The 25,306-nt window shown below is 39.8% G+C and overlaps 2 protein-coding genes across 2 annotated transcripts in view; both read left to right on the forward strand.

The window, feature by feature from the left end:
* Positions 1-1,142: 1,142 nt before the first annotated feature.
* LOC121134727 (mas-related G-protein coupled receptor member X1-like) lies at positions 1,143-2,218 on the forward strand. Its single transcript, XM_040733263.1, has one exon. It carries the CDS (start codon positions 1,143-1,145, stop codon positions 2,178-2,180), a length of 1,038 nt encoding a protein of 345 aa, XP_040589197.1. The 3' UTR covers positions 2,181-2,218.
* Positions 2,219-10,204: 7,986 nt separating this feature from the next.
* Positions 10,205-25,306, forward strand: part of LOC121134805 (mas-related G-protein coupled receptor member B2-like) — a 32,958-nt gene continuing 17,856 nt past the window's right edge. The window contains 1 exon segment of the mRNA XM_040733361.1: positions 10,205-10,233. Within this exon segment, the coding sequence (XP_040589295.1) occupies positions 10,205-10,233 (29 nt within the window).

Raw genomic sequence — 25,306 nt, forward strand, 5'->3', positions numbered from 1 at the left:
CTATTTCCTTTTTGTATAGATGAACAAGTATAGCTCCAGCCCAAATCCTAAACTCATACAGTGAAACAAAATGTTTCTAGATGCTAACCAAAGCTATCTTGAATTCTCATAACAAAAATGTTCAACTATTTGAGCATAGACATCATTCCAAAATATACAGACCTACCAACAAAAGTAATTACAATGAATCAGACTTCTCTTTATAATTAAATTATATGTGTGTTCATGTATTCATTTATTTTAATTTATTTTAATTTTACACTCTATTATCTAGACCAAATTACCTACTACTAGAAGAAATCTGATTTATTCTTTCACTCATTGAGTAAATGTCAATGCCGCATTGTAGACCAATGAACTGCCTTAGTGTGTGAAAGTACTTGCTGCCAAACCTTAGTGACCTAAATTCAATCCCAAGGAAGCAAGATTTGAGGAGAGAAGCAAATCCCGCAACTCTGGATTCCACAAGGACTCATTCATGTGCACATGCACACACATGATTTTTAAATGTGATTTTTAAATTTATATCCTTTCAAAAAATAAAAGAATACACTGTGGTATGCAAAATATACAAAATCTAAGCCTTGAAAAATATAGAAAGAACCCTTGTCTTTAAGCACTTCTTCCCTGGGTCCTATCTAGATCACCAGACCCAGTCATCCTAACAAATGTTCTTGAAAAGGTCCACAATTCCCTTGTGACCCTAAAACATGCTATTCATTCTCCATGAATGTTGGAACCATCTCAGCCATGGGGGTATCATGATCACCTCTTTGTTTTTCTCAATACTTTCACATAAGAAAAAATTATGGTCCATAGAGCAGTAGTGTTTGGTCCATGTAGTACCCTTTATTGAGAAGTTGTCTCATAGAATATATGTATGTGACATAGAATAACATGGATTATTTCCATGTGATTTAGAGGTTCTGAGTTATAATAAGAAGAACAATTCAGACTATTGAGTCAACAAACTGTGGGTTTGAATCCACAGTCTAGAATGCTCCAACTCTTTATAAGTGATTTAATTCATGCAGTCATATACTCTCCTTTCATTTATAGATGAATTTATTTAGAAATGCTAACAACAATATCTACATAACATATCATCTTGTGGAAAAGGGACCGCATTAAGATGCTCAAATATGGTTTATATTCTCAGGGACACTGCTGGAAGATTTGTAAACATGGATCCAACCATCTTATCCCACAACACGGAATCTATGCCAACAAATGAAACTGTCCAGCCTGGGAATCAAGATTGTAGTCCAATACTGCCCCTGAACTTCCTGGCCATCATTATTGCCCTGGTTGGACTGGTAGGAAACACCATCATACTCTGGCTCCTGGGATTCCGCATATGCAAAAAAGTCATCTCCATTTACATTTTCAACCTGGCTCTTGCAGACTCCTTCTTCCTCTGCTGCCACTTTATTGACTCACTCCTATGGGTCATTGCTTTCTATGGCTTCTATGCCCACAAAGTAAGTAAATCAATCTTAGGCAATGCAGCAATCATTCCCTATATAGCAGGCCTGAGCATACTCAGTGCTATTAGCACAGAGTGCTGCCTGTCTGTGTTGTGGCCCATATGGTATCACTGCCACCACCCAGAAAACATGTCAACTGTCATATGTGCCCTAATCTGGGCCCTGTCCTTTCTGATGGGCATCCTTGAGTGGTACTTCTCAGGATTCCTGAGTGAGGATCATCAACATTTGTGGAAAAATGTAAATTTTATTGTAACTGTATTTCTGATCTTTCTATTCATGCTTCTCTTTGGGTCCAGTGTGGCCCTACTGGTCAGGATCCTCTGTGGTTCCATACAGAACCCACTGACCAGGCTGTATGTTACCATCTCACTCACAGTGATCATCTTCCTCAGCTGTGGCTTACCTCTTGGGTTCTACCTGTTCCTGTTATACTGGCTTGAAGTTCATTTGCATCATCCCTTGCATCATCTTAACCGAATTACCTCTGTCCTGTCCTGTGTGAACAGCTGTGTCAACCCCATCATTTACTTCTTTGTAGGCTTCTTTGTAGGCTCTTTTAGGCAAAATAGACATCATCGGTCCCTCAAAATGGTTCTTCAGAGGGCTTTGGAAGACTCACCCGAGGAGGATGAATATACAACCAGCAATCTTCAGAAAACCATTGAGATGTCAGAAAGTAGAGAATGGTGAATAGTCCCTAGTCAGACATGTGTTGAGACTCAACACCACACAGACTTAACTCTTCCCTCAGAAATGCCCCAGTAACTGAAATGCTTTCAAATGATTTTTAAAATCCAATTTTCTTATAGCTCTTAAAGTAGTCAGAAATAAGAATTTCTCTAACTTTCTTGGCACTGTTAATGAGTTTCTCAAGTATCCTCTGTATATTTCTCACTGAACACGTTCTTTGCTTGCAATTTTGTAAATGGGAAAGTTCTTATTCAAACTGTAAATCTGAAACTGAGAACATAAAAGTATGCAATTTTTTCCTCTGGGCCATTTCCCAGAGAATTTTATTCTCTGTGATTCTCCAAGCCCTGGAGAAGCAAGCTTGGTCCTGAAAGCATCCAAATCTAAGGACCAATGACATCTCCATTCGGGACATTGGACATCAACATCCCTCAAGTCATGCTCTGTCTGTGTAAAAACTATGCAGGAAGTCAGACTTCTTAGAAGAAAATACGTTTTTCTTGTGTTTTGGGCTAATATCAAGGCTTTGATCCTTGAGAATGGTAAACAGAAATTTACTTCTCAATCATATTAGAAAAATATGATAAATCCATTGAATGCTGGAGAAACAAAAAAAGTAGAATGTGAAAGCTATGTTGGAAAGATGGAGCAGTGGTCTGCAGTCTGTTTTAGAATAAGATATTAAGATTTGACTTAGCCATTGACATGAACTGAAGGCATCATAAACTAAATAGAACCAAATTGTTCTATTTGTGCATTGTGAATTTAATCACCTTGAGCACATTCTCCTCTCACCACTCATTGGCTGTCTGACTAATGTAATGCTCTTTCTCCTTTTTAAAACACTTTTTATTTTATATTTAAATTAGAAACAAGCTTGCTTCTCATGACAGTCCCAGCTCCCTCTCCCTCCCCTTCCCTCCAAGCCTGCTTCTCCCCAGCAGTTTCCCCAGCTCCCCCACCCAACCCCACTCTGTTCCCTGGGGAAGGTAAGGCCCTCCGTGGGGGATCTCTAGAGTCTGTCATTTTGTTCGGGGGAGGGCATAGTCAGAAATAATACTAGTGTCTCCAAAGTGTCCAGATTTAGAGAGCATCCCTCATTGTGGGATGGGCACCCAAAGTGCATTTGTGTGCCAGGGACATACACTGATCTACTACCCAAAGCCCCACAGATTACCTGAGTCTCCTCACTGACACCAACATTCAGGGGGTCTGGATCAGTCAATGCTGTCCCCTCAGCCATCAGTTTTGGGTCCAAGATCTCTCTGTAATGCTCTTTCTTTAAGATGCTATGGTTTATACTAAGCACGGTCAATACGGCAATACTGATTATTAAAATGATGAAATTTTGATACTGTTCTTTAGGAGCATAATAAAGACTGAAGAAAAAAGTGTGTGTGTGTGTATGTGTGTGTGTGTGTGTATTGATGATGACCAGAAAATTAGCTTCTGAACTGACTTCACAATTTACCTTGCTCACTTCTGTGAGCCATATTATTTTTAGTATATTTTAAATTGAAGTTCAATTATCATAGAAGCATTAAGTAACTTAGAGACATATGAAGGTGGAGAGAAAACAATTCATAGTGATATTATTAACAAAGCCAAGCACCTTAGAGAATGATATTCAGTATGTGAGTACCATCACTAATTCCATTTCAAGTGTTTTGTTGTCATGCAGAGTACCTCTTAAGATGAATTCTAAGACAGGAGCACAGAGATCAGTGTCTATCATGACCTTGAAGTATTAAAAAATGACTGGCATAAATTTTGCAAAACTGATTGTCGATAACTCTAAGCTCTGCAATCCCAGAGAGGTCACCCAGCAGATAACTGAATAGTAAAATTCTGTTTCAAACCTCTTCCCAATGACAAACTGAATGACAATGTTCCAAACAACAGGTAGATGGAACAAGAGGGAGAAGGTGGGAAATACTGGAATGACATCTTTTCATGGGCTTGGGCTTCTGAGAAGAAACTCATTCTATAGAAGTCAGATGGCATATTCCACAGAAGTCTGTTAAGCCAATTTGCTCTATAGTGTAGTTTAATGCTGAGCTTCCTTTATGACCTTTTTATCTGGATGATCTACCTATTTGTTGGTGAGAATGGGTTACTGAAATCCTATTATTACATCTGGCCCGGTCTCACCCCTTCATGTTTGTTTCATGAAAGTAAGTGCACCAATTCTCAGTATACGTGTTTACAACTATTATGGCTTCTTGGTGAGCTTTCCTCTTGTTACTATATAGTATCATTCCTTACCACTTCTGGTTAAGTTTGACTTGAAGTCTACTTTGTCATATGTGGGTAGAGATACACCATCTTGCATTTAGAACCAAATTTTAGTTTATAATAGTGGCAGAGTACACAATAAAATAGACAAAATGATCAAAACAGAAAGAAAAGAAAGTGAGTCAATATGTCTTTATTCAAAAATAAGGATCTAGAACTAGACTCCTTCACAGCTACTTTTAGGACCTTGAACAGCTCCCAGAGAACAAGCTCCTTTCTCTCAGGGTAACAGCCAGACACCTCAGTTGCTTTCACTGCGATAAACATATGTGCTTAGGGACCTGAGCTTGCATTCTGGCTGAGCCTGTTTCATCAAATGGAACTGATGAATCATAATTTTTGGTTAGAAAAGAATTTTAAAGGCCATTTTCAAAAATAAAAGGTAACTTTACAAAACCAGGACTTCAGTTTGCTCACAATTATATTCCCTGTCACTTAGTTTCAGAAACATAGCAGATACTCAGGGAATAAGTGCCATTTTAATGAGTGAGTCTAGCCTTACCACTCCAAGTTAGAAAATTTTTAATAAGTACTCAAACCTCATATGCTTCTATATATCTGGCATCTCAGAGCTTATGAAGAACAGATTACCCACTGGACTACTCCAGTCCTATATTTCACATGTATAACTGGAGGAAATCCGTGTGGGATCTACATATACCACAACTGATAAATCAACATTTGAAGGCAGAAAGGAATAGATAATGAGCAAAGTTCAACTCTGAGACAGGTAACAGACTTAGTGGCAACTTCTTCCCAAGTTGTAATTATGTCTTTCTTAACAAAACATACATTTTTGTCCTCTGTGTGATTGAGATAAATGATTTATTACACTATACTGATGTCAGTAAATTTTCTGAAACATTTAAACAGGTTACCAGGGTTTTCAGGTATTCTTCAATGGTTACATGGGGACCAGAAAACATGAAGACTAAGCTATTCTTACAGAATTAATCATTAGATGAGGATTGAGAGATACAATAATCTACTGCTATAAAAACAAGTGCCTAACATCTTAGCCAGCCACTGGGATTTGCCTCAATTAATAGTACTAGCACGAGTTCCATCTTGTGAAATGGTCTTGAAATCAGAAAGTGATTGGTTAGTACCATAAAATTTATGTCACTATTGCACCAAGGGACATATCCTTCCAAGCTAGTCATTATTATAGCTTGCAGGACTCACAGCTGGGTGAGAGTGTTAATGACTTTCTTCCCCCAATATCATAACTAGAACCTTCTAGTGTTATGAAAGCTGAAGGTCCCAAGTTGGTATCAACCTGATTTCCCCATAGTGCAATGTGCTTAGTTCCAAATGGAACATCTCTATCACAGCTCCTTGAGATTCAGGAGTCATCAAAGAACAGGGGACAGAAAATTTTAAGAGACAGAGCTAATGGAAGCCTACAGCACAAGAGTATTTGTTGGACATGACAGGACCATTTTACACATGAACTCACAGTGGCTGTGACTGTATGCTCAAGACTTGTGTAAAATTACGTCAACCAAAATACCATCCAGGGTGGGCTAGGGACTCATAGTGTCAGACTCTTGATATGGATAATTGATGGCTTCAGGGAGAGAAAGAGCCTGTTTTCTTCAGAGACACATCCCCTGAAATGCTACCCATGTTTCAATATATTATCCAACACCCATGCACATATAGGCAGTACTAGGTGGATCCAGTGTTTTTTTTATCATTTTTATTTTAATTTTAAATAGCATGTTTTACATGTCAATCCCAGTTCCCTCTCCCTCCCCTCCCTCCGCACTCCCCTTGCCCCCACCCTCCCACCCTATTGCCAAATCCTTCCACATAGGGAATATCTAGAGTCTGTCATTTTATTCTGGGTAGGGTCCAGGCACTCCCCTGAGAGTCCAGGCTGAGAGAGCATCCCTCTTTGTGCTATAGGCACACGAAGACTGTTTGTATACCAGGGATAGACACTGATCCACAGCTCAGGGCCCCATAGGTTGCCCAGGCCTTCTCGCTGACACTCACATTTGGGGGGTCCAGATCAGTCCCAGGCTGGCCTCCCCACTGACAGTCTGGGGTCAAAGAGCTCTCCCCTGTTCAGATCAGCTGTCTCTGCTGGTTTTGCCAGCTCATTCTTTGCCAATTTGCTCATCACTCCTTTCTTTCTGTCACTGGGTTCCTTGGGTTCAGTTCAGTGATTAATTGTGTGTTTGCCTCTGCTTCCATCAGTCACAGGATGAAGGCTCCCGGATGGTTATAGGCATCAAGTTCATTATCAGGGATGGGCATTCGAGGTGGTCTCTCCACTATTGCTTAGCTTGTCAATTGGTGTTTTCCCCTTAGATCACTCGAGGTCACTCTGGTGCCTGATCTGTATTCGATCCTATGATTCCCTCTTCCCCCTATACTATCCCCACCCCCTCAACTTCCTGTTCCTCCATGACCAACTCTCTTCCTCTTCATCCCCCTTTTTTTTAAGAACACATGAATTTAGAGGGAAAGGTGATGTGGGGATAGGTGAGGAATTGGGAGGGAATGAGGGAGGTAGATTTAATCACAAACATTATTCACAGGTATAGAGTTCTCAATAATATACATACACACATATATAATAAATGTAATATATACATATGTATTAACCAGTCATCAGAGATATGTAAGTCTTGTCACTAGACATTTCTTATATTTTTGTTTGTGAGCCTAGCCTTTAACGGCTGAGCCATCTCTCCAGTCCCACTAGACATTTCTTAAACAAAGTAACTGTTCTCAGAGGAAAGTTCCCAAATGTGGCAAATAATTGGTACATGCCATCTAGTGAGAAGAGTGAATAGAAATCCCTCTTTAGCCTATACAAAACTGCTTAACGTCAAACCAGTCAACATTTCAGTGTGGATGAGGGAGGAGTACATGACTTTCACCCTTATTTGCAAAACTATTGACTATTGTTAGATGCTTGGAGAGTTGGTTTTCTTTAGGAGTGTAAATTTTGGTAAGCTGACAATGCCCCCCTGGATAATCCCAAACTCATGCACATAAGGAAAGTGCTAAGTAGACTCAATGAATTATTTTTACAGGAGAATACTAAGTTAGGCATGGGATAAGAGTGACCCAGGAGTAGTTGAATGCAAATATGATCAAAATATATTGTGTAAACAGTATGAAATTCCCGAAGAATAAAAAAGTTAATTTTTAAAAAAATAAATCCCTCTTTAAGTCACATATTAGGCAGCCAAAGGAGACCTACAGAAGAATATCAGGGTTTCAAAATTACAAGGTGTAGAGAGAGTGGTTAAGATGTTATCAGAAAACTATCAGGCTTCTCAGATTAAAGTGGAGTTTGCTTGCTCAATTTTGTATGTCAGACTTTGTTGACTCTACAAGGGGTCTTACTTCCTTTGAGGAGTGGATAGGAGGTGGGAAGGAGAAGCAGGTGTGGGGTTAGAGGGGTAGGAGAAGGGGAAGGAGGGAAAACTAGGGTTGTTATTTAAATGAAAAAAATTTAAAAGTGGAGTTTGTGTACCTAGGTTGCTTTCTGAAAAACTTTGTTGTAGTTTTTAATAAAAGTATTCAAAGGAAAAAATTCCAGGGTCTCAGGAGCTTCGTGATCTAGAAAAAAGCCAAACAAAAGCCACTGGTCTGTTTCCGTGTTTCTTCCACAAGAGTAAATGACTTGATATTGGAGGGGACTGTGACTTAAATCTGACTGATTATTTCACGGACTTTAATAATTTGGCTGGTGAGCATTGTTTTAAAAAAGATATTCTTTGAAATAAAGACAACCTAAATTCTACTGTGCCTAAGACACGTTGGTTTCCCAGTTCCCCTGGCTCCAATAACTTAACCACATCATCCGCTTGATTCAGCGTGTCTCACTGGTCGCAAACCCTTGCTGCCTGCTTGCCTTCTTGCCACATTCAGATTCAATGACATGATGCTAAAGTCACTACCTGAATCCATTCTCCATAAGTTCAGAAGCAACGTCAAACACAACCCGGGTTTGCTGACTCCAGATCCAAGTCTCTTCCCAGCTCAGCCCATTATGGATTCTCCATCCTGGGTATAATCATACCTCGGTTTGCAAATGACATAGATGAATTTGTGAGGGACTCCTGTAGCTGTAGAAATACAACTCGAAGTGCCTGAAGTGACATCATCAACTTAGCCCAGGGGTTAATATGCAAGCCAATCCTGCTTTGGCAGGTTTTTCCCTTCATGACACCTATAGAAAAATATTTTTTCTTTTGCTTAATTTTTATGCACAGAAAAATGTCAAAGAAAGGGGTAGTTATGAGCTGTTCTGGCAAAATCAGGAACAACAGTCCCTGCTTCTGGGCCTGTGTTCCAGTGCCTGGGGATCGCCTGGGAACTGCACAGAGCTTCCAATCCTTGCAGGATCCAAACACCCCAGACTCCAGGACTTCTCTCCCACCAACGTGACCAGGAAACCAGAGGAGCCAGGGAGACCAGGAATGCAGCTGTTCCAGTGATATCAGGTACAACAGGATCCAGCAAAGGGTCCAGGTGACCAGGTGGGAGGCTAAGCTCCCCAAATTCCTGTTCCTCTTCTCCATCCACGGGACCAGAACGAAGACAAGGAATAGAAGAACTGCCAGATTATTTGACTAGCTAGCACCCACCCAAAGGGAACTCTGGTCTCCTAACCACCAGACCAGAAAGTGGCTCTTTCTGGACCAACTAGAAAAAGAGATGGGAAAGAGACAATACAGAAACACCCTCAGCAACAGAAAAACAATAAGACACCACCAGATTCTAGAGACTCCACACCAGCAGGACACCAACATCCAATGGAAACGAAGCAGAAGAGAATGACCTTAAAACCACTTTCATGAAAATGATAGAGGCCCTAAAAGAGGATATAGGAAAATCCCTCAAAGGAATGGAAGAAAAAAAACAAAAATTGCAAGAAATGAATGAAAAAAACAAAGGAAAAATGAAAAAAAAATTGGAAGAAAACAACCAACCAAAAAAAAGACATGAAATGGAAGAAGAAACAAAGCAAAAAATGAAGGAAATGGAAGAAAAAGCAAACCAAAAATACAAGAAATGGAAGAAAGAAAAAACCAAAAAATTCATAAATGGCAACAAATGGACGAAAAGATAAAGCAAAAATTTCAAGACACAATGCAAACACTGCAAGAGATGAAAATTGAAACAGAGACAATAAAAAACACAATCTGAAGAAAGGCAGGGAATAGAAAAGCTGGTCAAATGGTCAGGTACTACCGATACAAGCATTACCAACAGAATAGAAGAGATGGAAAAGAGAATCTCAAGTGCTGAAGATATACTCGGAGGAATGGATTCATCAACCAAAGAAAACCTTAAGTCCAACAAATCCTTAACACCAAACATCCAGGAAATATGGGTAACCATGAAAAGACCAAACCTAAGAATAATAGGTATAGAAGAAGGAGAAGAAAACCAACTCAAAGGGGCAGAAGACATATTCAACAAAATCATAGAAGAGAACTTTCCCAACCTTAAGAATGAAATGCCAATGAAGGTACAAGAAGCTTATAGATCACCAAATGGAGTGGACCACAAAAAGTCCCCTCACCACAAAGTAAGCAAGACCCCAACAATACAGAATCAAGAAAGAATATTAAAAGCAGCTAAGGAAAAAGTCTAAGTAACATATAAAGGCAGACCTATCAGAATTACACCTGACTTCTCCATGGATACTCTGAAAGCCTGAAGGTCCTGGATAGATAGTCTACCAACACAAAGTGACCATGGATGCCCGCCCAGACTACTATATCCGGTAAAGCTCTCAATCACTATAGATGGAGAAAACAAGATATTCCATGACAAAACTAGATTCAATCAATATGTATCCTCTAACCCAGCCCTACAGAAAATTTTGGAAGGAAAACTCCAACCCAAGGAAGTTAACTACAACCATAAAAACATAGGCATTAGAGAATCCCTCTCTACGAATAGCCCAAAGAACAAAGGGGTGAAATTCCACACGTAATTCCACCACCAACAACCATTCCAAATCGAAGAAGAATGAGCAATCAATGGCCATTAATATCCCTCAATATTAATGACCTTCACTCACACATACATAAAAAGACACAGGCTAGCAGAATGGATTTAAAGACAGAACCCTTCCTTCTGCTGTATAAAAGTGACACACCTCACCCTCAAAAACAGACATTATCTGAGAGTTAATGGTTGGGAAAAATATTCCAGTAATATGGACCCAAGAAACAGGCAGAGGTAGCCATCCTAATATCTAACAAGCTAGATTTTATAATAAAATCAATCAAGAGAGATGAAAGAGGTCATTAAATACTCATCACAGGTGAAATACACCAAGATGCAGTATCTATTCTAAACATCTATGCCCCAAATACAAAGGCATCCACATTCGTAAAAGAAATTTTACTAAAACTTAAATAACATGAAAAGCCCCACACAGTTATAATGGGAAATTTTAACACACCACTCTCAGCACTAGACAGGAATACCAGATGGAAATTCAAAAATGAATCAAAGGGTCTAATAGAAGTAATGAGCCAACTGGGATTAACAGACATCTATAGAACCTTTCATTCACATATAAAAGAATATACATTTTTCTCACCACCACATGGAACCTTCTCAAAAATCGACCACATACTTGGCAACATATCAAACCTCAGCAGCTACAAAAAATTGGAATAATTACATGCATCTTATCAGACCACCTTGCTTTAAAATTAGAATTCAACAACAACACAAATAGCCAAAAACCTACAAAGGCATGGAAATCGAAAACTGCACAACTGCACCATCCCTGGGTCAGAGAGGAAATAAAAAAAGAAATTAAAGACTTCCTAGAATTCAATGAGAATGAAGACACAATACACCAAAACATATGGGACACATTGAAAGCAGTGCTATGGTGGACGTTCATAGCACTAAGTGCCCACGTGATGAAACTGGAGAATGGTTACACTAGAGAATTAGGAGCACAGCTGAAAGCTCTAGAACACAAAGAAGCAAACTCCCTCAGGATGAGTAGACACCAGGGAATAATCAAATTGAGGGCTGAAATCAATAAAGTAGAACCTAGGAAAACAATAAGAAGAATCAACGCAACGAAGAGTTTGTTCTTTGATAAAATCAACAAGGTAGACAAACCCTTGTCCAAACTTACCAAACAGAAGAGAGTGAACATGCAAATTAACAAAATCAGAAATGAAAACGGGGACATAACAACGGGCTCTGAGGAAATCCAGAGAATCATTAGGTCATACTTTGAAAAACTGTATTCCAAAAAATTTGAAAATTTAAAGGAAATGGTCGACTTCCTGGATAGCTATCACTTCCCAAATTTAAATCAAGAACAGATAAGCAATTTAAATAGATCTATAACCACTATGGAAATAGAAGCAGTCATCAAAAGTCTCCCAACCAAAAAAAGCCCAGGTCCAGATGGCCTCAGTGCAGAATTCTACCAAAAATTGAAAGAACAGCTTATGCCAATTCTTCTCAAAATATTCCACGCAATAGAAGCAAAAGTGTCTTTGCCAAACTCTTTCTATGAGGCTTCAATAACTTTGATCCCCAAGCCACACAAACACACAACTCAGAAAGAGAACTTCAAACAATATCCCTCATCAACATTGATGTAAAAATATTCAATAAAATACTGGCAAATTGGATCCAAGAACACATCAAAAGTAATATTCACCACGGTCAAGTAGGATTCATACCAGTGATGCAGGGATGGTTCAACATATGAAAATCCGTCAATGTAATCCACCATATTAACAATCTGAAAAACAAAAATCACATGGTCATCTCACTAGGTGCTGAAAATATCTTTGACAAAATCCAACACCCCTTCATGATAAAGGTCTTGGAGATATCTGGGGGAACAGGAACATACTTAAACATAATAAAAGCTATATACATTAAACCATCAGTTAACATCAAACTATATGCACAGTAAGTCAATAGAATTCCTCTAAAATTAGGAACAAAACAAGGCAGTCCACTCTCTCCATACCTTTTAAACTTTGTACTTGAAGTTCTAGGCATTGCCATACAACAAAGGGAATCAATGGGATACAAGTTGGGAAGGAAGAATGTCAAAATTTCACTGTTTGCAGAGGATATGATAAGTTACATAAATGACCCAAAGAACTCTACCAGGGAACTCTTACAGGGTTACACCTCCAGCAAAGTGGCAGGCTACAACATCAACTCAAGTATATAGCCCTACTATATACAGATGACAAAAGGTCTGAGAAAGAAATCAGAGAAACATCACCCTTTACAATTGCCACAAGCAACATTAAATACCTTGGGATAATGCTAACCAAACTAGTGAAAGACTTGTATCCCAAGAACTTTGAATCTTTAAAGAAAGAAATGAAAGAAGCCCTCAGAAAATGGAAAGAACTCCCATGGTATTGGATAGGTAGCATCAATGTAATAAAAATGGCAATCCTGCCAAAAGCAATCTATAGATTCAATGCAATCCCCATTAAAATCCCTGTACGTTTCTTCGCAGACCTTGAAAGAACAATAATCAATTTTGTATGGAAAAACAAAAGACCCAGGATAGCCAAAACAACCCTGTTCATCAAGGAAACTTCCTGAGGCATCACCATCCCTGACTTCAAGCTCTATTATAGAGCTGTAGTCCTGAAAACAGCTTGGTATTGGCACAAAATTAGACAGGTAGACAAATGGCATCGAATTGAAAACCCTGATATTAACCCACACATGTATGAATATCTGATCTTTGAGAAAGAAGTTAAAAATATGCAATGGAATAAACAAAGCATCTTCAACAAATTGTGCTGGCATAACTGGAGGCTGGCATGTAGAAGAGTGCGTATTGATCCAGGTTTATCACCTTGCACAAAACTTAAATCCAAATGGATCAAAGACCTCAACATAAATCCAGCCACACTGAACCTCTTAAGAGAGAAAGTGGATCATACCCTTGAACAAATTGTTACAGGAGACAGCGTCCTAAACATAACACCAGTAGCACAGACAGTGAGATGAACAATTAAAAACTGGGACCTTCTGAAACTGAGAAGGTTCTCCAAGGCAAAGGACAAAATCAGCAAGACAAAAAGGCAGCCCACAGAATGGGAAAAATATTCACAAACCCCATATCTGTCAGAGGTTTGATCTCCAAAATTTACAAAGAACTCAAGAAGCAAGTCTCCAAAACACCAAAGGACCCAATTAAAAAGTGGGCTGTAGAACTAAATAGAGAATTTTCAATAGAGGAGTCTAAAATGGCTAAGAGGCACTTGAGAAAGTGCTCAACATCCTTAGCCATCTGGGAAATGCAAATCATAACAACTCTCAGATATTATCTCACTCCTGTCAGAATGGCTAAAATCAAAAACACCAATGACAATATATGCTGGAGAGGATGTGGTAAAAGAGGAACACTCCTCCATTGCTGGTGGGAGTGCCAAATAGTTCAGCCACTTGGAAATCAGTATGGCACTTCCTCAGAAAAACGGTAATATACCTACCACAAGACCCAGCCACTCCACTCTTAGGCATATATCCAAAAGATGCCCATTCATACAACAAGGATGTCTGTTCCACTATGTTCATAGCAGCATTATTTGTAATAGCCAGAACTTGGAGGAAACCTAGATGCCCCTCAACCGAAGAGTGGATAGAGAAAACGTGGTATATTTACACACTGGAGTACTATTAAGCAGAAACAACAATGGAATCCTGAGATTTGCAGGCAAATGGATGACACTATAAGAATCCATCCTGAGTGCGGTAACCCAGTCACAAAAAGAGAAACATGTCATGTACTGTCTCATATATGGATTTTAGACATAGATCTGGGGAATGCCAGCCTACAATCCCATGGCCAGACAGTCTGAGAAACATTCCTTTCATTCAGTGGCTGATGGAAGAAGAGGCACACTCCCATGGCTAAGCACTGAGCTAAACTCAAGAAAGCCAGTAACTGAGAGGGAGGACTGATGGCCAAATGGATTAAGACTGGGCTGGTTTATCCCCCAGAAACAGCTGACCTGACAAAGGTTAATTTTTGAATTCCAGGCATCAGCTTGGTAATGCAAAATGGGACTGATCAAGACCCCCTGAATGTGGGTGTTAGTGAGGAGGCCTAGGTAATTTATTGAGCCCTGGGTTGTAGATCAGTACTAATTCTGAGTATACACACGGACTTTGGACTCCCCTCCAGAATGTAAGATGCAGTCTCACAAGAAACACTTGGGGGAGGATCTAGGCCCTGCCCTGGATGAAATGACAGACTATGGACACCCCTATGGAGGGCCTCACCCTTGGGGGAAATGAGGGGATAATGGGTGGTTGTGGAGAAGGCACTGGAGGAGGGGTGGGAAAGGGAGAGGGACCTGAACTGACTCGTGAAGCCACCTTGTTTCTAATCTAAATTTAACTTAAAAATAAATAATAAAAAAGAAACAAAAGGACTAACAGAAGTTATGATAGAAAAGAAAATATCCTTATACAGCTTTTTAAACTATCACATATTCACAGTCAAGGATGAGAACAAGAAACTTGTCATCAATGAGATGTCCATCTTGCTTCTTACAGGATCAAGATCCTTCCAACATCAAATGGGATGATGCTGGTGCTGAGTATGTTGTGAATTCTACTGGTACCTTTTCCAGTATAGAAAGCTAGGGCCAAAAGGGCTATCATCTCTGCCTCTACCGCAAATGTGCGTGAAACCATGAAAAGTACGATAACTCAGTCAATTCAGCAAAGCTTCCAACAACACCAACTGCTTAGCTCCTATGGTCAACGTCATCCATAAAAACTTTGGTTTTGTGGAAGGACTAATTATGAGAGACCATGTCATCACTACTACACAAAATCTGTGGATGATCCGTGTGAGAAGTTGTGGCATGATGGCCTAGAACTGCATCCTTGCATCCACTGGTGCTCCAAGACTGCGGGCAAGTTCATCCTAGAACGTCATCTCAGGAAGCTTACTGGCATGGCCTTCTGTGCTCCTATCAACAATGTGTCTGTCATGGATATGAATGTCACCTGGAGAAAGCTGACAGGAATGATGACATCAAGAAGATGGTGAAGCAGGCATCCAAGGGCAAGCTAACAGGCATCCCATGCTACACGGAGGACCAGGTTGTCTCCTGCAACTTTAATAGAAATACCTACCCTTCCATCTTTGATGGTGGGACTGGCAGTGCTTCCAGTGTCAACTTTGTAAAGGTAATTCCTTGGAACGAAAATAAATATGGCTGAAGCAACAGGGCTGTGGACATCATAGACTCCAAGGAGTAAGAAGCCCTTGATCACTCACCCCAGCAACTAGGTGAGAGCAAAAGAGGTCCTGGGCTTTTAAGGGCCCAACTCAGTTCCCAACACTGAGCGTCTACTTCACAGTTTCCATCCCAGAACCCCAGACAAAAGGGACAGGCTTAGGGATATCTAATCTCTTAAACACCATCAATAAAGTTAACTGTACCCCCAAAATATATTTAATGTTTGTTAATATATTATAAATAAATATGGAATGTTAAATGAGCCTAATTGTCCAGGTATAAGAAAATAGATACACAAATTTGAGTGTATCATTCAACAAAACACATAGAGCAGTTAAAACAAAGAATTATACCTACATATATCATTATGAATAAAAATAGAAATATACAGTTGAGCATGAAAAATTATTACAGAACATTATAGATGATACTATATAAGCTTGTCACTTCTTTTAATATTTTATTTAAAAGTTTTTAAATTTTAATGCATAATCATATTCTTCCTCTCCCCCTAAGTCCTCCCAGATCCTCTCCTTCCCCCTATCTACCCAAGTTAAGTTCTTTCTCAAAAAACACACACAAACACAAAACAACAACAAAGCCCCCTGAAAGCAAGAAAACAGCGTATGGGGGTTGAGTAGACCAATGATGCATTTATTGTTTATTCATAAAGTCTTAGAATGAAAGCTCATAATGCTTGATGTTCCTACTATGATGAGAGTGCAATCAGAGAAAAGAAAGTACTTAGAGAGAAGATGACTAAATATTATTTAATGGAAGAGACCGATATGTGAGAATGGACTAGGGTAGATGCCAATAAACACCTTAGTAAACTTGGATTCAAATCTGTGATTTGCTCCTACACATGTACAGTAAGACACAATACCAGGTCAGAGTTTTTACAAACTCCACTTGGTGGCAAACCCTTACGTCCTAGAAACATCTGCTGAAGTAAAGAACAAAGTTATGAATATTCTAAGAAAAGCCCTCTCTCCTTCAGCACTGGCCATCTCCCTTATCTGGACTGGAGCATTGGAAGAAATATCAGGATATACTGCATGAACTTGCAGAGAGTTCTTGGTGTGCTGTTTTCTCTGAGATCCCATCCTCCTGATTCTACCACAGAACACTACACTCAGGGGTCTGGTGCTTCCTACAGAGATAGGCGTGTGATAGTCGTTTCCACTCTAGTATTTTCTGCCTTCTAAATCAGCCCCCATTTGCCCCAAACATTCACATTTGATACCATAAAGAAAACACATCCTCTTATGTTTGTTTAAGAAAGAAAAGCTTCTCAGACCTGAGGCCCTATAAAGCAGTTTGATTTCTTTGTTTTGCTTGATGTTATATATTTAAATCCATATCATAAGAGCCATGTGTGCTCTAATGAAATCACTTAAAAAATGATGATGTTCCAATCATCATATTAACTGGAGCTCGCACTTGTTTGTGCGCACACAGCGCATACACGCATGCGCATACACGCGTGCGCGCACACACACACACACACACACACACACACACACACCCTAGTCATCCTAGTCATTCTTACCTAACAGATTCTTGAGATGTTTGCAGGAACAGTGTAGGTAAAACAGCGTAGCGTTTTTTAAAGTGATGTATTTAATTCATTGAACACTGAGAAGTCAAGTTGGTGCCTATTTAGAGCCTTTATCCCTACTGACTGTTGTTTTGTACCAGAAGGTACTCTGCACACTACCAGAGGAAAAAGGTAAACACAACCCAACTACAAAACTTCTGCTCTCAACTGGTCACCTGCATACAAGATATGCTGGTACAATAGTAGCACAAAAGTTGTAAAAGTAAGCAACCACTACACTTCTGAATTTAAGGTTCCCTTCATGAGAGAGGACCCAATCCAATCACTTCTCATTTATTTGTCTAAGACTTTGGCACCAGTTATGCCAAGGACATAGGGGAAAACCAAATACTACTCTTCTGCTAAAAAATAATATAGCAATAAAATGACTCCTAATGACATTGCTATATACTCATGAATCACTGTCCTTCTCAGTGGTAATCAGGGATGCTTCCTCCTGGAGCACATGAGAAAAATTAGAGATCTACAATGGGAGAATGTGCAGAGAGTGAGAGAACTTGGAACAATCAGTCTTAAATAGGATGTCTCAAATCCCTTATATAGCTCAGCAGTCCCTGCCTCGGACGTGTCATCTCCTGACTGGCTCCTGCTCGTCAGGCCATATGATGCCACGGGAGAGGCAGAGAGTAAGGGATAGAAAAGTAGCAGGCACGTGCGCACCAAGGTTGTTTACTCCAACTGACAACGGGTGTCAGTGCCATCTTGTAAGGGAGAATGTGGGGGCGGCTCCCCACACTAATCCTATAATTTGGAGCATTTCCTAGTAGATTTGTATAGCATCTCTGAGTCAAGCCAGTTAAATATTTTCTTTATAAGAGTTGCCATGGTCATGGTTTTTTTTCACAGCAATACGAACCCTAGCTAAGACACAAGTTGGTACCAGTGGCCTGGGTATTGCTCTGATAGGTGTGACCATATTTTTGTTGGAAGGAATTTGAATTTGGGTACTTTGGGTTAGGAAAACAGTGGGATGCTTAAAGCACTGCTTAATGGGCCATCCTAGTGGGAATATGGAAGTCAGTGGTGCTAAGAGTTATTTAACTGGCAGGGACTCACATAAGAGGTTTCAGAGGAGAAGAATTTTATTATGTTACCTAGATATCATTCTTCTAATATTTTGTAGAAGAAAGTGGTTGCCCTTTTCCCTTTTCCTCAGAGTCTGCCTGAGGCTAAAGTGAAGATATTTGGATTAATTCCCTTGTCAGAGGAAATCTCAAAACAGCCTAGTATAAACTCTGTTTTCTCAGTCATTTATGTTAACTTTAATGAATACTTATAATGAAAAGGAGAAAGCTGAGCACATTAAATTACAAAATATAAAATTTAAGGAGAAAAGGAACTAAGTCCTATGTTCAAGGGTATGAACATATTTAAAAAATACAATAAAGGGGGTGGTAACTACAAAGTACCAAGATCCCACCCAAATAAGTTTCCAACTTGTGAATTAAAGAAAAGCTTAGAGCTGGGTGGGGTCATGAACACCTAGAATGACAACACTGGAAAGCAGAGTCTTACAGATCTCTGAGTTTGAGGCTATCCTGGTCTACAGAGCAAGTTTCAAGTCAGGAAAGCTTTGGCAGTGTAGGACATAAAGCTAGTGAAGTCATAACTGAATGAGGAGGCCATGTTCCAGCCATAGAAAGCCCTAGAATTTACCAGTTTTAGCCATGCAGTTCTGGCTTTAAGGCAAAGGAAGAAAAAACAGGTTATAGAATTTGCCTCCATAACTAAAGAAAGCGACTGAGGCCAGGAATGTGTCAGGGATGGCACTGAATGCCATTTCTTGAAGCTGTGAAACTGAAGCATGAATTTCTTTGGAGACCCCAAGATGTTAGAGATGCCACAGCCATGGGAAACCTGCTGAGAAATTTGCCTAACTGGGAGAGAAACCAGCCCAAGAGAAAGAAATGTGTTGCAGTCAACAAAGCTGAGCAGAGTTGGAGATCTGAAGAGCATCTTGATATCAGACATGGAGACACTGAGTTTGGAGTTTGCCAGCTAACTTTTAGCCTTCCTTTGTTCCAGTATTTCCTCACGATGCTCCCTTCCCTGCATATTGAAAGGGTAATATATATCTTGACCATTAAATATGTTGGAATTATTTGATCTGCTTTTTAATTTTGATTTTGCAGGGGATTACAGTTAAGAGATTGCACGAATCTCAGAAGAGGCTGTGAACTTTTAATTTAAAAAAATAATTGAGACTCAGATAGACTATGGAGATTCTTGAGTTTGGACTAAATACATTTTACATTTTGATATTATTATAAGCTTCTGGGTGCCAGGGAATGGGATGTAGTAGTTTCAATGTAATTGGCACCCATAATCTCACAGGGAATGGCACTAATAGGAAGTATGGCTTTGTTGTCATGGGTATGGCCTTGTGGGAAGAGGTGTGTCACTGCAGTTCAGGATTTGAGATTTCCTAAGCTTGAGATACCATTCTGTTTCTCAGTCTACTTCCTGTTGCCTGTAAGATGTAAGAAACTCAGCTCCAGCACCATGTCTGCTTGATGAAAAAGGACTGAACCTCTGAGCCTGTATGTGAGCCATCCCAATTAAATGTTTTCTTTTCATCAGAGTTGCCATGGTCATGGTGTTTTTTCACAGCAATATAAACTGTAACTAAGACATTGCATTTGACCCCAAAGTATCATACACCTTTCATAATGTAAAGTCAATGTAGCCCATCTTTGAGAACCCCAAAATCTTGTTTGTTTGTTTGGTTGGTATTGGTTTTTTTGGATTCTCTGTATTGTTTTGGAAGCTGTCCTTGAACTTGCTATGTAGACCAGGCTGGCCTTGAACTCACAGTGATCTGCTGAAAGTCCCCAAAATCTTAATGTTTCCTACATTGCTCAAAAGCCCAAGTCCAAAGTCTCCTCTGAGATCAATGTCTGTGAATCTCCCTGAATAATATAATACAGGAAACTGCATTCTGGTGTGCTGTGGTAGAGAAATCATTGCCATTCTTTAAGGCAGAACAAGAAAATATCTGACAAAAGCAAAATAATATATATGTATATATTATTTTTTATTAATATTTTTTTATTTTCCATTTTAAATTTAGATAAGAAACAAGGTTGCTTCACAAGTCAGTACGAGGTCCCTCTCCCTTTCCCTCCCCTCCTCCCGTGCCCTTCCGCCCATCCCCCCCCCGTTATCCCCTCATTCCCCCAGGGAGGGTGAGGCCCTCCATGGGGGTGTCCATAGTCTGTCATTTCATATAGGGCAGGGCCTAGACCCTTCCCCAAGAGTTCAGGGTGAGAGTGCACCTCACATTGTTCTATGGGAGTCCAGAGACCGTGTGTATACTTGGGATGGGTACTGATCTGCTGTCCAAGGCTCAATAGATTACCTAGGCCTCCTCACTGACACCCAGATTCAGGGGGTCTTGATCAGTCCCATGCTGGATTCCCAGGCTGATGCCTGGGATTCAAGAGTTAACCTTTGTCTGGTCAGCTGTTTCTGGGGGTTCAACCAGCCCAGTCTTAATCCCTTTGATCATCAGTCCTCCCTCTCTGATACTGGCTTTCTTGAGTTCAGCTCAGTACTTAACCAGCCAGTAAATGAAGTTTCTGTTTCCCAGACTCTCCGGCAATAGGATTGTAGGCTGGCACTCCCCAGATCTATGTCTAAAATCAATATATGAGAGAGTACATGCCATGTTTCTCTTTTTGTGACTGGGTTACCTCACTCAGGATGGTTTCTTCTAGTGTCATCCATTTGCCTGCGAATCTCATGATTCCATTATTTTTTTCTGCTGAATAGTACTCCATTGTGTAGGTGTACCACATTTTCTCTATCCATTCTTCGGGTGAGGGACATCTAGGTTGCTTCCAAGTTCTGGCTATTACAAATAAAGCTGCTATGAACATAGTGGAACAGACATCTTTGTTATATGAATGGGCATCTTTTGGATATATGCCTAAGAGTGCAGTTGTTGGGTCTTGTGGTAGGTTTATTCCCATTTTTCTGAGGAATCTCCATACTGCTTTCCAAAGTGGCTGAACCAGTTGGCACTCCCACCAGCAATGGAGGAGTGTCCCCCTTTCACCACATCCTCTCCAGCATAAATTGTCATTGGTGTTTTTTATTTTAGCCATTCTGACAGGAGTGAGATGGTATCTCAGAGTTGCTTTGATTTGCATTTCCCGGATGGCTAAGGATGTTGAGCACTTTCTCAAGTGCCTCTCGGCCATTTTAGACTCCTCTATTGAAAACTCTCTATTTAGTTCTGCAGCCCACTTCTTAATTGGGTCCTTTGCTGTTTTGGAGACTTGCTTCTTGAGTTCTTTGTAAATTTTGGAGATCAACCCTCTGTCAGATGTGGGATTAGTGAATATTTTTTCCCATTCTGTGGGCTGCCTTTTTGTCTTGCTGACTGTGTCCTTTGCCTTACAGAAGCTTCTCAGTTTCAGTAGGTCCCATTTATTAATTGTTGATCTCACTGTCTGTGCTACTGGTGTTATGTTCAGGAAGCTGTCTCCTGTACCAATTCTTTCAAGGGTACCACCCACTTTCTCTTCTAAGAGGTTCAATGTGGCTGGATTTATGTTGAGGTCTTTGATCCATTTGGACTTAAGTTTTGTGCATGGCGATAAACATGGATCGATCCGCATTTTTCTACATGCCAGTCTCCAATTATGCCAGCACCATTTGTTGAAGATGCTTTCTTTATTCCATTGTATATTTTTAGCTTCTTTGTCAAAGATCAGATGTTCGTACGTGTGTGGGTTAATACCCGGATTTTCAATTCGATTCCATTGGTCTGCCTGTCTATTTTTGTGCCAATACCAAGCTGTTTTCAGGACTATAGCTCTATAATAGAGCTTGAGGTCAGGGATAGTGATGCCTCCGGATGTTGCCTTGTTGAACAGGGTTGTTTTGGCTATCCTGGGTCTTTTGTTTTTCCATACAAAATTGATTATTGTTCTTTCAAGGTCTGTGAAGAATTGTGCTGGGATTTTAATGGGGATAGCATTGAATCTGTAGATTGCTTTTGGCAGGATTGCAATTTTTACTACATTGATCCTACCTATCCAAGAGCATGGGAGATCTTTCCATATTCTGAGGGCTTCTTTAATTTCTTTCTTTAAAGATTCAAAGTTCTTACGATACAGGTCTTTCACTTGTTTAGTTAGCGTTACCCCAAGGTATTTTATGTTGTTTGTGGCAATTGTAAAGGGTGATGTTTCTCTGATTTCTCTTTCAGCCCTTTTATCATCTGTATATAGTAGGGCTACTGACTTTCTTGAGTTGATCTTGTAACCTGCCACTTTGCTGAAGGTGTTAATCAGCTGTAAGAGTTCCCTGGTAGAGTTCTTTGGGTCATTGATGTAAACTATCATATCGTCTGCAAACAGTGAAAGTTTGACTTCTTCCTTCCCAATTTGTATCCCCTTGATCCCCCTTTGTTGTCGTATGGCTATAGCTAGAACTTCAATTACCATGTTGAAAAGGTATGGAGAGAGTGGACAGCCTTGTTTTGTTCCTGATTTTAGAGGAATTGCGTTGAGTTTCTGTCCATTTAGTTTGATGTTGGCTGTTGGTTTACTGTATATGGCTTTTATTATGTTTAAGTATGTCCCTGTTATCCCAGATCTCTCCAAGACCTTTATCATGAAGGGGTGTTGGATTTTGTCAAAGGCTTTTTCAGCATCTAGTGAGATGATCATGTGATTTTTGTTTTTCAGCTTGTTTATATGGTGGATTACGTTGATGGATTTTCGTATGTTGAACCATCCCTGCATCCCTGGGATGAAACCTACTTGATCGTGGTGAATGATTGTTTTGATGTGTTCTAGGATCCGATTTGCCAGTATTTTATTGAGTATTTTTGCATCAATGTTCATGAGGGATATTGGTCTGAAGTACTCTTTCTTGGTTGTATCTTTGTGTGGCTTGGGGATCAAGGTTATTGAAGCCTCATAGAAAGAGTTTGGCAAAGACCCTTCTGCTTCTATTGTGTGGAACACTTTGAGAAGAATTGGTATAAGCTGTTCTTTGAATTTGTGGTAGAATTCTGCACTGAGGCCATCTGGACCTGGACTTTTTTTGGTTGGGAGACTTTTGATGACAGCTTCTATTTCCATAGGGGTTATAGGTCTATTTAAATTGCTTATCTGTTCTTGATTTAGTTTTGGCAAATGATAGCTGTCCAGGAAGTCATCCATTTCCTTTAAATTTTCGAATTTTGTGGAGTACAGGTTTTCAAAGTATGACCTAATGATTCGCTGGATTTCCTCAGAGTCTGTTGTTATGTCCCCCTTTTCATTTCTGATTTTGTTAATTTGCGTGTTCACTCTCTGCTGTTTGGTAAGTTTGGACAAAGGTTTGTCTATCTTGTTGATTTTCTCAAAGAACCAACTCTTCGTTGCATTGATTCTTTGTATTGTTTTCCTGGTTTCTACTTTGTTGATTTCAGCCCTCAATTTAATTATTTCCTGGCGTCTACTCCTCCTGGGGGAGTTTGCTTCTTTGTGTTCTAGAGCTTTTAGCTGTGATGTTAATTCTCTGGTATAACTGTTTTACTGTTTCTTCATGTGAGCACTTAGTGCTATGAACTTCCCCCGTAGCACTGCTTTCAAAGTGTCCCATAGGTTTGGGTATGTTGTGTCTTCATTCTCATTGAATTCGAGGAAGTCTTTAATTTCTTTTTTTATTTCCTCTCTGACCCAGGGATGGTGCAGTTGAGCATTATTCAATTTCCATGAGTTTGTAGGTTTTCTGCAATTTGTGTTGTTGTTGAATTCTAATTTTAAGGCATGGTGGTCTGATAAGATGCATGGAGTTATTCCAATTTTTTTGTAGCTGCTGAGGTTTGATATGTTGCCAAGTATGTGGTCGATTATTGAGAAGGTTCCATGTGGTGGTGAGAAGAAGGTATATTCTTTTTTATGTGGATGGAATGTTCTATAGATATCTGTTAATCCCAGTTGAGTCATTACTTCTATTAGACCCTTTGCTTCTTTGTTGAGTTCCTGTCTGGTATTCTTGTCTAGTGGTGAGAGTGGTGTGTTGAAATCTCCCACTATATCTGTGTGGGGCTTTAGATGAGATTTAAGTTCTAATAATGTTTCTTTAACGAATGTGGATGCCTTTGTATTGGGGGCATAGATGTTCAGGATAGACACTTCGTCTTGGTGGGTTTCACCTGTGATGAGTATGTAATGACCTCCTTCATCTCTTTTGATTGATTTTATTTTAAAGTCTAGTTTGTTAGATATTAGGATTGCTACCCCTGCTTGTTTCTTGGGTCCATTTGATTGAAAAAAATTTTCCCAGCCTTTAAATCTCAAGTAATGTCTGTCTTTGAGGGTGAGGTGTGTTTCTTGTATGCAGCAGAAGGAAGGGTTCTGTCTTCGAATCCATTCTGCTAGTCTGTGTCTTTTAATGGGTGAGTTAAGGCCGTTAATATTGAGGGATATTAATGGCCATTGATTGCTCATCCTTCTTCGATTTGCGATGGTTGTTGTTGGTGGAATTATGGGTGGAATTTCGCCCCTTTGTTCTTTTGGCTGTTGGTAGAGAGGGATTCTCTAATGCTTATGTTTTTCTGGTTGTAGTTAGCTTCCTTGGGTTGGAGTTTTCCTTCCAAAATTTTCTGTAGGGCTGGGTTAGTGGACACATATTGGTTGAATCTAGTTTTGTCATGCAATATCTTGTTTTCTCCGTCTATAGTGATTGAGAGCTTTGCCGGGTATAGTAGTCTGGGCTGGCATCCATGGTCTCTTTGTGTAGGTAGAATATCTATCCAGGACCTTCTGGCTTTCAGAGTTTCCATGGAGAAATCAGGTGTAATTCTGATAGGTCTGCCTTTATATGTTACTTGACCTTTTTCCTTAGCTGCTCTTAATATTCTTTCTTTATTCTGTATGTTTGGGGTCTTGATTATTATGTGGCGAGGGGATTTTTTTTGTGGTCCACTCTATTTGGTGTTCTGTAGGCTTCTT

The sequence above is a fragment of the Mesocricetus auratus genome, unplaced genomic scaffold (assembly GCF_017639785.1).
Source record: "Mesocricetus auratus isolate SY011 unplaced genomic scaffold, BCM_Maur_2.0 Super-Scaffold_100030, whole genome shotgun sequence".
Lineage (NCBI taxonomy): Eukaryota > Metazoa > Chordata > Mammalia > Rodentia > Cricetidae > Mesocricetus > Mesocricetus auratus.

Bases quoted from the DNA above. Each gene is read 5' to 3' on its own strand.
- LOC121134727 (XM_040733263.1), top strand. From the start codon at position 1,143: ATGGTTTATATTCTCAGGGACACTGCTGGAAGATTTGTAAACATGGAT.